Source organism: Drosophila ficusphila, unplaced genomic scaffold (genome assembly GCF_018152265.1).
Source record: "Drosophila ficusphila isolate 14025-0441.05 unplaced genomic scaffold, ASM1815226v1 contig_712, whole genome shotgun sequence".
NCBI classification, from domain to species: Eukaryota; Metazoa; Arthropoda; class Insecta; order Diptera; family Drosophilidae; genus Drosophila; species Drosophila ficusphila.
Genome location: NW_025064651.1, coordinates 407,737 through 422,272, shown reverse-complemented (window position 1 = coordinate 422,272; position 14,536 = coordinate 407,737). Strand labels below are relative to the sequence as shown.

The 14,536-nt window shown below is 41.5% G+C and overlaps 2 protein-coding genes across 2 annotated transcripts in view; both read left to right on the top strand.

Annotated features, from left to right (window-relative positions):
• The first annotated feature begins 72 nt into the window (after positions 1–72).
• The window catches only part of LOC108090043 (neuronal acetylcholine receptor subunit alpha-7), a 53,513-nt gene continuing 39,049 nt past the window's right edge, over positions 73–14,536 (top strand). Inside the window, 2 exon segments of the mRNA XM_043208797.1 lie at positions 73–306; positions 1,268–2,270. The gene's annotated coding sequence lies outside the window, so the exon portion shown is untranslated.
• Positions 10,027–11,316, top strand: LOC108090068 (multiple epidermal growth factor-like domains protein 11). Its single transcript, XM_017188579.2, has one exon. It carries the CDS (start codon positions 10,080–10,082, stop codon positions 11,211–11,213), a length of 1,134 nt encoding a protein of 377 aa, XP_017044068.1. The 5' UTR covers positions 10,027–10,079; the 3' UTR covers positions 11,214–11,316.

Sequence of the window (14,536 nt, the reverse complement as noted above, 5' to 3'; positions counted from 1 at the left end):
CTCGTGCTCGGCTCCGCCAAAGGACTCTGCAGTCACTTCCAGCGCCGCCTAGCTGGCAATGCTGCACGGGCATCGGGCTCAGTTGGTGTTCCGGTTTCGGGTTGTGCTGTCAGTTGCCTTTTGCCTCCATGCACAGCGGCTGAGCGATTGAGCGATTGAACGATTGAACGGTTGGACGGTTGAGCGGTTGGACGGTTGAGCCGTTGAGCGGTTGAGAGTTTGCCACCGGAGCCGGAGAGTCCTGTCGCGTTACCCGTGGTCTGTGTCCGCATCCGTATCCGTATCTCCGTGTGCGTCTCTCTTCGGGTGTGTGAGTGTGTGCCTGTGGCTGTGCGTTTGCTTGTTGTGCGTGTGCGTTTGCGTTTGCGTTGGTGTGCCTGTTGTCTGTCGCTAACGGTGCGCGCGCTCGTCTGTCTGTGTGAGTGTGTGACTCTGTGCGTGCCCCAGCTGCCACTGTGTGTGTGTGTGTGCACAACAATACTATATCCATATATATACTAATACCAATACAAGTGTGGCCCGCACTCACACACGACCTGCAAATAAAATATTTGAAAAATATACAACAATTCCAGCAGGTAAACCCAATGAAATGTTCTTCTTGAAACTTCTACTTCTTCTGAGGCAAAGATACTGAAACAGAAACAGAAAACGAAAAAAAAAACAATTATCGAAAGTATCCTTTTTGCTCTCTTTTTCCGTCCGTCTCTCTCTGGCCCAGAGCTCGTGTGTGTGTGTGTGCGTGTGCGTGTGTCTGTGAAAATTCCATCATCATCGGTTTAACCATTATCATTCCCGTTATAGCTGTACACATATTTTCGTACATCCTTCCTACCTCTATTTTATTTTTATGTCATCGACTTTGTCGCTTCTATTACTTTCGAATTTCTGCGAAGGAAGCGTGAATGCGAATCGCTAATTGACCATCAAGCCATCAATATTCAAAATGGAAAGTATCTTTCAGATACATGTCAAGTGCAACTCTCTCGCTCTCTTTCCATCATGCTCGCTCTCTGTCTTTGTCCCCGTCTCCATTTACATATGTGTGTGTGTCTGTATAACAGGTGCCAAAAAATAAATGGCAATGGTTACTTTTATGTTCACATTGTGTGGGCGGCTGGCTGCCGGAAAGGGGGAACGAATGAATAAAACCGAATGATATTCTGGGCCATTATCAACAAGTGAGAAACTCGTGATTATTGCTTATTGAATAATATATGGCTAATTTCATTAACTAAATTAAACGTTGTTCTCCTCCACTTTATAGCCGTCGACACGCATAACACACGCAATGGATGTCAGAACTAAGACCGGATATCTGCATAAATAAATATAAAACTTCATACATACAATACCTTATACTAAGCAATATTTAATTCGGTTGAGTGAAAATCACAACAAAATAAAATACAAATTACATTTTAAAGTAATGAAATAAAAACCAACCGTGAAAAATTTTTCAATCGCTTTACTGAATAATCACAATTACGGGCGAAACGCATAAAACCATTACTAAAGCAATTTTGTAACTATAACAACCGCAAAACAAATGGATTATGATAGTTATTAATTAATAATGTTCAGAGACGCAAAAGTGAACATTTCAAGCCAGTTGTAAATATAATCACAGTCATTAACCATAGAAAATGCATACATACAAAAAATCGTAAATCGTAACGACAAAACAATTTTAATATCCATTCAAACACAAAGTATAAACAAACAAAAACAGAAATCCATTATTAAAAAAGTGTTCTATTATATAGAAAACTCATTTGATGAGTAATGTTCAAATTCTCGATAAGCAACTGAAACGCGCACAAGATTAATATAAATTTTTAAAAATAATACGATTAAGATTAAGGTCAAGTCAAATAAAACCACAGTTCAATTGGCTGAAGAATCTAAAGTGGATTAATTCGAGAGTTTTCTGAAAATCTTCGATTAACTGAAATTGAATTATTCGATTTATATCGATACGTACATACTCATATTTCAATAATCGCATCTAACTAAATAATAATCATTATTGAACTTAAATTAATTGCATTAACTTCATTACTTATCAAACAAAAAATCTGGGAGACAATTTTGATAAAAAGTTTGATAAATTATTATAATACAACGCAAACTAAAAATCAAGCAAGTTCAATACACAAATAAGTAAACGGAATAATTCTACAAATAAATATTCAACACGATCAGCTCAATCCTAATATGCCAATTGGAAAATATTTTGATTGCATAACAAACGGAGATAGATAATAAAGGTGAGTAATTCACTGAAACAGTTTTATTTGGAATTTAATATAAAGATAAATATATTAATTTGAAAAGAAACTGGATTAACTAGGTTTTTGAATATCGTTTTAAATAAAGTGATTAAAAATAACATTTTGTTTGCACTACTTTAGTTATAAAAACGGTTTTCAACCGTTCTAAAGAAAACATTTATAGGATGTTTTATAAAAAATATTGCTTTACTCAGAAGAGAGTAGCGAGTTGCTCTAAATCGACTTTCTTGTTTTGGTTTAATGTTGTGTAGAGAATCTTTTTGGAATTTCCTCAACCATATTTCGAATCCACGCCCTTAAAATTCGCCATAATCACGGAGAGCGTTCGTACACTCAGCGCCATAGCCGCAGGCATTATTTCTGTTTTCCCCAGGACCCCCTACCCCCCTTCCGCCAATCCCCAAAAATTTGGTCCCCGCCGGAGATCCCCGTGCACGCAGTTGGACTTGATTTGCTTTTTTGTTTCACTTCTCGGGCAAGCATTTTAAAATTGTTCCATTGACCTTTCGACGACCACACAGCCACATTCAAATACCCAGCTGGCAAGTAAGTGGGTGGCCGGATGACGGCTGCTGGCAGTAGGTGGGTGGGTGGTTTCGGTGGGTGGGCGATGGTGCGTGGGTGGGCGGGTGCGCTGGGTGTTCCGGAGCAATGCCCAAAAGCAAACAGAGCAGCAGCCACTCGGAGGACAATAAAAAGCAGCGCACAATTGCCAAATAAATAACTTGACGCTCGCTACGTCGTCGGTTTATTTGCTCTGGTGCCGTGGTTTTTGGGCTTTGGCTTGATTTTCATTTTCATTTCGGAAGGAACACTCACACATACACACACTTACACACACGTGTGGCCTACCAAATACGCACACACAAACACGCACACATAAGGACTGGCAGAGACTGTTGCATATTAAAAGTGCTCCGGCTTCCTGTTTTGTTTTCATCATCTGCACTCGCTGCTCATTTTGGCCCGGCTCTTTTTCATTAATAACATGACACAATTCGCGCTGCATTGTCCCGAGCTGGAAGCGCCCAAGAGCACTTTCGGCTTTGCCGCCTCCTTACGCTCATTATGCCCATTTGAGGCTTTGTCTTCTTCGGCGCTTCAGCCCAGACCCAGACCCACTCTTTGCCCGGCCAGGCAGCATCTTTAGCCATTTCTTTCATCATTCATTCATGCGGACTCCGGCCCAGTCCCACACACTCCCCGCCAGTCGTCAAATCGGAATGCAAACAGCGGGGCGGTCAGATGAAAAGTGCAGCTTTGAGTGGGTTGTAGATTTATACCCTGGAAATCCATCTACATTCGTCCGGAAAATGCTAGGGGGTACTACTTGAATTGGTGGGCAATGAAGTGTTTCGATTTGTGAAGAAAAGGAAAACAGTTTTACATTTAATTAAGATCTTAAATTCACGGAAAGTGAAGAAATGGAAAAATTAGTTCTTTAATTTTTCTTCCATTCATTATTAAATTAAACAATTTTTATTTGTTTTAATTTAATATTTTATTCGCGCACTTAGACGCATTACATATATTTTTTAAGTTTTGTGTTCTTAAAAAATTTGTAACAAAACCCTTATATATTTTATCTATGAGTTTAAATTATATTATATTCATTTATACTATATATAGTATTCATTTATATTATATTATATTCATTTATCTATATATATAAAAGCAAGTTGTGTTAGTTCCACCACTTATAACTTAAGAACGGCTGAACAGATTTGGCTGAAAATTGGTAGGAAGGTAGCTTAGAGCCCGGAATAGGAGTTAGGGTACTTTTTATTCCGTTCGACATACCAAAAATCGCATATAAACTGAGTTATTACCTCATCAAACTGACAAGCACACACTACCATAGCATTTTAACTCAATTTTTTTAAAGTGAGTAGAAATTATTTGTGATTTTGGTGAATTGAAGTGAAGTGAAGTTTTTCGTGCTTTTTGTGAATTGAAGTGAAGGGAAGTTTAATTAATAATGCCGCGACCAAGACGATCGAATCTTTCCCGACAAAGCCGTAATGCAAGAAGACTACAAAATACTGCAAATGGAAGGTCTGAAGAAGAACAAAACATTGAACGTGAACAGAACCGCGTTAGAATAGGTCGACTTCGTGCTTCTCAATCAGCAGAGCAAAGAGAGGCAATCCGTAATACGGCTCGGTTGACAATGCAGAATCGTCGAGCTTACAACAGAGGTCAAGAAATAGATCATTTGCGACGCAGAAGAAATTTATCAAGTGCTGATTTGAATCGAGCAGCGTTTCAATACGATTGCATCACTGATTACAGCTTGCATCCTAGCGTTTGCATTGGGCAAATGGACGTTGTTTGCGAGTATTGCGGTGCACTGAAGTTTTCCGGAGAAACGCCTGGATTATGCTGCTTTAATGGTATGTCGAACGGAATAAAAAGTACCCTAAGTCCTATTCAGATACGCACATTATTCGCTATCATAATTTCGACATGTACTCCCTCAAACCCATGTAACCTGTGGCACAAATACAAGGATAATATGTCAGAAGATATTTTACATCAAATTCGTGTCAGTTCCAGAAATCACGACATTGAGATGAATGAGGAGATACATAATCGGGCTTTACTCTTGATCGAAGATATGTGTTACCTCATGTGTGGTAATTTATTAATCAGGTTGGGAATGCCAGCGACATATCCGGCGAACTTTGTTCTGCCTTTTTTTGGAAAAAAATTACAAAAATAATCAAAAACCTACATTAATATTTAATTTTTATTTCTGTATTTTGGTACATAGGCGTCGATCAAGTTGTTCTTCCATGTTTCATTGCTTAATGATACATCTGCTGAAGATTTCTCGAAGCAATTGCTGACTATCGGCAATGGTCAAGTACCTGTCGATGAATCGAGCGGATTAATATCATTTCGAAATAATTTTTGTAAGTGGTAAGCCAGGCACGTCCAAAGAGTTTAAAAATTTAATTGAATAGTTGGTGGCTTCATCTTCATTTGTGACTCAGTCAATAGATTTGAATGAATGCATTGTTCCAATGATCTTATTTTGAATTATGTAGTTCAGGTCATCAACATCTTTATTCTTAGCCGCTAAAATGGCTCTCTCACTCAACCATTCCTTATTTTTGTAGTTAGAAATAATGTTTGCAAATACATTGTTGATAAGTTCCTTTTTGATGAGACAAAATTACAAAAATTATTTCGAAATGATATTAATCCGCTCGATTCATCGACAGGTACTTGACCATTGCCGATAGTCAGCAATTGCTTCGAGAAATCTTCAGCAGATGTATCATTAAGCAATGAAACATGGAAGAACAACTTGATCGACGCCTATGTACCAAAATACAGAAATAAAAATTAAATATTAATGTAGGTTTTTGATTATTTTTGTAATTTTTTCCAAAAAAAGGCAGAACAAAGTTCGCCGGGTTTGCTAGTACTATATAAAACTATGATAGTGGTATTTGATTCCTATTTGTCGTTGTAGGGGTAATAACTTTCGGTTCCCTTCATAAATCCGATTCAATTTAATTTTTTTTGAAGCGAAAACAATCAAACGTTAAAGTTTGCCACTTTGGCTGCGAAAGTGAAAACCACAAGCCTATTGTCCTTGGACCAGTGCCATTCAGAAAGAGTATCCCCGAAAGTAATTCACTTCGCGCTGCCTCCTCGCTGCCTCCTCGTGTTTGCCGACGATGTCCTTAATTATGTGCCAGCAGCCCTGACTGACTGCCACACTGCCACAGTGACTGCTCAAAGGACACCCACTCACCCACACACACACACACACATACAGTGGCAAACACTGGGACATAGGCGTTGTCAGGATCTCGGCAGTGGCAGTCGCGACTGTTACGTGGCGCTCGTGTATGATGACGATGTGTCATGTTTGGACTCCGGGTCTCGGGTTTCAGAGTCCTTGTTGCGCTTGTTTTTATCGCCCTTGTTTGGCCGTTGTTGATGAGTGTCGCTGTTGTTGTTGTTGCTGTTGTTGTTGGTGGGCGCTTTTGAAGAGCGCTCTTCTAGTGGGTGTCATGTCCGCTTAGTTGTTGTTGCTCCTGCCACTGCCACTGATGTTTGCCGCCGTGCTTTGAGGCGACGCCGCTTTGCCTACTGCTTATTTATGTATGAAGGACCTTAAACTTTGCAGCGGATGAAAATGGCCGCAGCCGAGGAAGTGCGAGATGAGGATGGGGATGAGGAGCCAGGGAGCCAGCCCATGAACCAAATTATATACATATACATTTAGTACAACTATACGTATACAAGTGTGCAGATCCAACAAATGGCGTCGCTACTTTTTTAATCACAGCCGGCGACGCAGTTTTCAGCTTTCAGTTTTCAGTTTCACTTTTCCATTTGTAAAGTTTCTCACGTGTGTCCCCCAACCTTCTTCCTTGGTGTCCTTTTCTGTGTCTCTTGTTGTTTTCGTTTTTTTTTTTTTTTGTCATCGTAGTGGGGCCAACTGGCAGCTGGCAAGTCCAACGCACAAAAGCTGACAAACAATGCTCACCTTTTTTTTGTTGGACGTCTCTAGATTTGTGTGCTTGTTCTATTAACCTTCGCTGCGCGAATGAGAAAAAGATTTAAGGTTAACAATTCTCTGGCAGCATTTTTTTCTTGAACCACTTAATTTTAACCGTAACTAGGCCAGTTGGTAAATTTAGATATGGATAGTTGGCGAAGGCAAGAGGTCAGAATGCTAAAAATGTCTTCGCTCAGGGGAAGAAACATTTGTGAGTCCTTGAACGAGGTTTAAGTGGTTCAACCACTTAACTAACTGGTAGATATTTAACTACATAATTATTTTACAAACTAGAATAAATATTTTATTACTTTTACTAATGATTATTAAATCTAATGTTAGGAAGCTTTCACTTAAAAAGCAGTTAATTAATGGTGTTTTTGGAACTATGTATTTAAATGGTTCCTGCACAAACCAAATATTTATGTTCCTAAAATTTCCAGGCCTGAACCAACAGTTTTGTAGGCCAACGTTTCTCGGCTGTCATAATTTGTGAAATTTTAGTGCTCATTCGAGGATTTGTCTGCTAATCTATAATTAAAATTATTGTCGTATCATTCGGGAGCTGGAAACTTTCGTGCCACCAAAACTTTTGCCCTGAGTGGTTGGAGGGTGGGGCTTCGGTTGGTTGAGGGTTTGCGGGGTTTTGGGGGCTTGGGGATAAGAGAGCCTTGGTGGTGAGAGAGGCTTAGCTATGAAATGGCCTAACATGCTGCCAGTTAAACTGTACATAGCAAACGAACCCCCTCACTCAACCCGATGGTTTAAGCCAAAGCTACGTGCCTGTGCATTTGAGCAGCAGATGTCACACGGGCTGGGCCAAAGTTTTTGGGGCCAGGAACGCCAGCAACTTAGATAATTTAACAGTTCAACGGAAGGGCAGAACGGAACGGAACGGCAGACGGAAGGAAGGAAGTTCCTTGAGCGCTCTTCAAGGGGGTTTACCTACATGAGATAATGCAAATTTATGGCTGGCAATTAGCGAGTCGCGAATCGCAGCCGAAGCCTGGCAATAATTCACGCGGCTGCCGCAACTTTGACTAGTCCCTCGGCCTAATTGCACTTGTCGACGTGAGAAATCTCGGCGAGAAATGGAGCTGGATGGCTTCCATTTCGCATCGTTTGGGGAGTTGTGGCAGCGCAAAGACAATGACAAACCAAAATCCAGTTAGCGAAAACCAGCAAACCATTAATTATCTTAGGCGGCGGCGCTATATGTGCATATAGTATGTGATGTGGGCAAACCGGCGGCTTCAAAAGAGATATGTACGAATATATACGACGCCAGCAGAAGATACAGATACGGGCCGACTGTCAGTGGCAAGTGGCACATGCCGTTTCGTTTATCTGTTATCCAACAGTTACACTTTGCACAACCAGAAAACACACACACACACACACACACGCATACACTCTCTTTGGATGGAAAAGAAGAAGCCCATCGTGCCGTATCTGTATCTGTGATACAGCCCGAGCATCTGTGAGATACACACTGAGGCGAACAAGGCATCAGTTGCAATCTGACTTCAATTCAATTATTTTAGATTAGAATGTGACTGTGTCACACACACTTTTGTCTCTATGTCAGCTGTCATTCATCCGTTCGTTCATTCGTTCGTTCATATGTTCCATAAAGGCAGCCCGCGGGGCGAAGAAGTTGGGGCATTCTGCGGCACAGGATACGTGCCCTATACGCCGACTCTTCCTGCATTGATATATACACACACACACATACGTATACGTATATGGGGTTTCGGGTTCACTGTGAATGTGCTCAACAAAACATTGTCCCAGAGATCCCGACTCGCAACGAGCGTGACAAAAGTAACAAATGTGCGACTGCCACAAGCCCAATGACGTCAGGCTTTCTGGGGGGCTAGAATATATTCAAGTGCCTCAAACATTTATGTGCTTCATCCTGCCAAATTTATTTGTATTCTGTAAAACCGGAGTAAGCCTGTCTGCCAATGACTGACCTTTTAAATGCTTGGGGATCATATTTCAATTGAGATAATTGTCCGCCCGAGTTTGGTGAGAAATTAATTATAAAAGAAAACTTCCATATGCAAACTGGTTGTGAATTTAGTTATACATTCTGATTAGATAGATCAAAACTCCAAGGAAAACATTTGGGCACATTTAACGATTTTCCCATGAATTAGATTTACTTACGGACTCCATAACATAACAGCCTCGTTCCTTTTTATTGTTTCTCACAGATTTAAGTTAACCAAATTAGCATATGGAAACTATTCTTTTCTAATAAATTTCCTACAAATTCTTTTTTCTTTTCACTTAAAATACCAACTCAAATCCAGTTAAGCAGGTAAAACTCTAGAAGAGCAGGTACCAAAAAGGACCAGTTGATAGAAACGAAGTGGAAGAAATCTTTGAACAAATAGTTTGAGCACGAAAAATATTTTCCAGCCATAAAAGGCAAACGCACTGATAGAAAAAGCGCTGGTGCTACAATTATTATTATTTCCTATTAGTTGTGAAGGAAGTCGTGAAGTAAAAATACATCCATGTAAAGCATTTAGTTCCGCTCTTTGTGAGTCATACGGAACCGATTTTCAATGGAAAACAATTGCGTTTTTATGGTATGTTGTTTTCAGCCTTATCACTGTCTTCATGCGGGCTACTTTTGAAGCGGGCATTATGATAGTAGCACTAAAGGGACTCAAATAGAGAGAGGCACTGCGATAAAGAGGGGAAGGTTCAAAGTCAGGCAATCCAGCGCGGTCGCATCAACACGAGGGTGACCTTTGGCAGCGGCTCAGATATGCTGCAACCCTCCGGGATCAGAGCACTGAGGGAAATAAGGAAAACTTTACTGGAATTGTAAACACATATATGTATAGAACATTTTTTGATAAATTTAATAAATTTGTTATTAAAGTATTGGATCGAATTTTAATTAAGGTGTGATTGTTTCAATCTAGTTTTAGGATTTATATGGATTTATTTGATTTATAATTAGAAAGGCTATACAATAGAGGTAAAGATAAATTTATCTCTCAAAAATCTACTAAAACGTTTGTGTACCTAGGAGCGATTTTAAGTTAGTTTTCTTCAAGTGCAGAGTGAGATTTTATCTAGCTGCGGATGTTGTTGTGTCCTATCTGGTGGCCTGCATGCTCTCTCTCCGCCGATCCTCCCCGCAATCTGCTGCCTGAGTGACCATTTAGCTCTCGTCTGCTCGTTTATTTCCGAGAAAATTCAGTTCTGTATCGACTGTAGTTGTGAACGGACAAGTAAACTGGGAAATGAAGTTGGTTTGGGCTGTGATTCTGCTCCTGGGCACTTCTGCTGTGTCTGCCCAGCGGGAAAACTACTGCGAAAGGAACGAGACGATTCGAACCCGAACGCCGGTGACCAAACAGCGAACCATTGTGAAGCCGCAGCCAAAGTGGAAAATCTGGAAAAAAGCCGAGAAGATTACCGAGTCGTATGACTCCGAGGAGGAGCTGGTTACCCATCGGATGATTAAAGAGTGCTGTCCTGGCTACTTGGAAGTGGAATCCGGCTTGTGTGAACCCATTTGCAGTCGCGGCTGTCCCGCTCACGCCAGTTGTGCCGCTCCCGATCGCTGCGAGTGCATTTCCGGTTATGTTTCGGCCAGGAATCACCAGGATGGCAGCCACTACTGCGAACCCATCTGCCAGACTCTCTGTCCCGCCGGAGCCCAGTGCATTTCGCCCAACACCTGCGCCTGTCGCGATGGCTACACTCAATTGCAGCCAGCTGGCGATGGTGTGAGTGCCGATTGTGCTCCAGTTTGCCAGGTGGGCGATGGCTGTGCCAATGGGAAGTGCGTCGATGTGGATCGCTGTTCCTGCAATTTCGGCTATCGGTGGAACAAGGAGGAGGAACGCTGCGTCGAACTGAGTGCGGAGTCGATATCCGAGGAGCAGGAGACCACCGAGGAGGGCTCCACATCCCTGGACACCAGCTCGACGGCCGCCTTCACGGCCACCGAGTGTCCCGAGGACTATGTCCTCTTCCGTGGCGAGTGCCGCGAGAAGCAATTCAATAGCAATGAGGCAGGCTGCCAGAAATCCGGCTGTGGTCCCCACCAGACCTGCCTGGATTCGGGCACTTGCCACTGCTCGGACGGCTATGTCCCGGAGGAGAGCAGCGAGTCAAGCGGAACGCTCAGCTGTCGCCGCACTTTGTTCGACCAGATACTCGGCCTGAACGAGGCCACCGACGACGAGGACGAGCTGAATCCCTGGACCATTCCCATCATCGGTGTTGCCAGTGGCGTGCTCTTCGTCCTGCTGATTGTGGGCCTCCTCGGCGGCAGGCGGTATCGCCAGGAGAGAGCGACGTCGGCCAACAAGGAGATGGAGTGCCAGTACTCGCAGAAGACCGTCGACGTGGACGAGTGGGTGCCATGAAGGAGTCTTATATCCCTCGGCTTTGGGCTGTGTTAGATCACCATTGATTGTTAGTGTAAAACCATTTTTCATTTGAGAATAAAGCATATCGAGTTAATACAAATTTGCACTAAAATATTTTATGTGAAGCATTTATCTTAAACTTAACCAGTATACTAAAGTACTCTTGGGTTCCGTGTGCAAAAGTCAGTATGCGTTTCCATTTATGCAACAGTCTGTAGGTTACGTTTTAATTATTATCTAAACTTTGAGAAAATTGCATTCGACTCGCTTTTAAAATCATTTCTCTTTTGCCCTTTCCCGGAACTCAAGTTTAATGTACGATATCATGTGTATTTAATCGAACCAAGTATTTTTCTCTTTTACGCTCATTAACAGCCAAGAATGTCTTTAATCAGCAGAGGAAAACCTTTCACTCTCACCGATAAATACGAACATTTTCCATTAATCATTAAATGCTTTCTCCTCTCCCTGTTGTGATTTCTGCTATCAGCTCAGGACTAAGGTTCATTCACACACGTAGATAACCATTTGCCGAAGGGATAATTATAAGTACATTCTTAAGCCCAATAGTCCGACAAAGATTTTCCGAACAAAGAAAAGATAAGCAAATATGTTTCCAAAGGTTATCATTCTTCGGAGCACAGGGGAAATTTGTTAAGCCTTTGATAGTTTGATGCTTAACCTCTGGCAGATAAATTTAAACAGTTTATTACACATTTTACTCCATTATGTCTCGCTTACGGATTGTGAGTCCCTCAGCTGTAATACGGACTCATATGATGATTACTGGCTTATGTGAATAAAATATTCATAAACATTCGAGGCAAGAGTATTCAGCACAACGGCAAACACGCTGAGTTGTAAGTGGCTAAAAATACTCAGGCAAATGAACAGACAGATTTGAGATATTATGGCTTAGCTCACTAAATGGTTAAATAAATTATTAAGTAGTGCAAAGAAGAAATCAAGTATTTAGTTGCTTTACCTTAACAATTAAATAAAAGAATTCTTAGCCAGGTTAAAAAAGGAAGCATTTAATCCTTATTTATTGTTCGAACCCAGCCATATGCATCAGATGTCGAACGCTTTTGTGTATCCGTATTTGTATCCTTGCCCCGTGCAAAGTGTATCTGGCGGCGGTGGCACAAGGATCTTTTTTGGCCATAATCGCTGCACATTTATATGTGTTTCGCACAAAGGCATAGAGCAGAGCTTTAAGGTAAACAGGGAGAGCAGAGCCGGGAAAGAGCCGAGCCGAGCCAAATCCACCGCAGAGAAAGTGCCAGCGAAGAGAGTGTCCCGAGTCCTGAGTCCTGAGTGCGTGAGAGCGAGTAAACGTTGACAGCGTGCAAATTCTAAGAAAAAGGACGAAATGTTGCAAGAGGAAGCGGGCCCAAACCCATACATCTGCGCCTCCGTGGCTCTGCAACAGAAAAACAACGGGAATACTTAAAGCTTCTTTAATTTTTATGTTGTTTTCTTCTCTCTTTGTCGGTGCGTTGAGTGCGTGTGTCCTGTAGCTGCGCTGGTATTTGTATCCTGTATCTGTATCTGTGTGTTTGTTTCAGCCATTCTCTTTGATTGCTTTCGTTCCTGCAAATGTGTGTGTGTTGTATTGTGTGTGTGTGAGGGTGTGTGTGTTGGGGTAACCTTTGCTGGTGAATATTTTTGCGTGGGAAGTCGCCCAAGGACATGGCCTGGCTCAACTCAACTTGACTCGACTGGACTCGCTTTTCCTTTGCCTTTCCTTTTGCTTTTCCTTTTGCCATCGCCTTTCCTTTTGCTTCCATATCTTCCGCCAGCTCTTCATTTTTACACATTTTTTTTGGCTTTATTTTTCGCACAGTTTGCTCTTTCGCTGCTTAGTTATTTATTTATTATTTGTTGCTGGCAAAAATTGTTTTAGCTTCGCAAATAAAAAGCGCTTGGCAACGGCCGGGCGAAAAACCTTGGGAAACTACCAAACGGAAAACAAACTTTTTAAATTCATAAACGAATTATATAAATAGTTACCACAAAGATGCCGCGCTGATGGCGGACATTTTTTCTAGATTTTAAGTTGAGCATTTTCACGGTTCGTTTGCTAACAAAAAGAGATTGTGGAAACTGGAATAGGGCTCAAAGGGCTCGGCTTGGGGCAAAAGTTGTCACAGTTGCAGCTAAAACCTTGAAAGCAATTAAGGGCCTTAATCAAAGTGTAATACAGTTGGAAAATCTAGTTTCATTCGTTTAAATAAATAAGACATATTTAATTTTATTTCATCCAGAAGGTTAAGGACAAATTTTAGAAAAGGAAAACCAGTTAGTCTGCAATGAATTTTGATTTAGAGCAAGGATTAAAAGATTATTATAGATTTCTTCTATTTAAATAAATAAAACATATTTAATTTTATCTCATTCAGTAGTTTAGGACAAATTTTAGAAAAGGAAAACCAGTTAGTCTGCAATGAATTTTTGATTTAGAGCAAGGATTAAAAGATTATTATAGATTTCTTCTGTTGATTTATTCCTTATTGTAATCCTTAAACAGTTTTACTTTTGTTTTTACTCTGTTTGAATGGTAATGGAATATGAATTTGTTTGCGTAGACTAATGGAACTTCTCTATCTGCTCTGCCAACTTAATATTCTTGGGAATGCATTTATTGTTGTAGCTTTCTTTATGGGCAGCATCACTTCAGTTGGCTGAGATATGAAGTAGAATCAACAACCAGAGCTCTTACTCATTTCCCCCTTGCATCCTAGCGGGAGTCCTGCAAATTATTCAGTGTGTACTTGTTGATGCAGCCCTCGAATAACACTTACCACCCACCACCCCAAATCCCCCATACACCACCCCCTCCCACTCCTCCCCTTTCCCCGTCCCTCTTCCATTGAATCCCCCAACCAATGCAACCATCCACCCTTTTGCTCTGCAATTTCTGCAAAAATGCATTGTCGGAAAGTAGGTCGCTGCAGTTTAGCTCGGATGCAGTTCGCTGTTGCAGCTGCAAGGGAAAACGCAAACAGCAGCCATCAAATATTAACCACTAGTTGATCCTATGCAATTTATGTGTGTGCGAATGTATGCCCCCGTGCCACGCCCACAGCCAGCCCAATTATGGTGGGGGGCGTAAGGGGAGTTGGAAGGTGGGGGAGTTGCAGAAATATGCGAAACTTGGCTGAATTTTTAGGACCAGCTACTTTATGGTCGAAAGCTTCAGGGCGGGAATTTCAGCTGGGGAACGCAGCCAGAAAACCAGAAGCCAAACCAGAAACAGAAAAGGGATACAGGGGCGTGGTGCATGCAACAACTTCAGCTTGCCACTTTTACCGTCACGC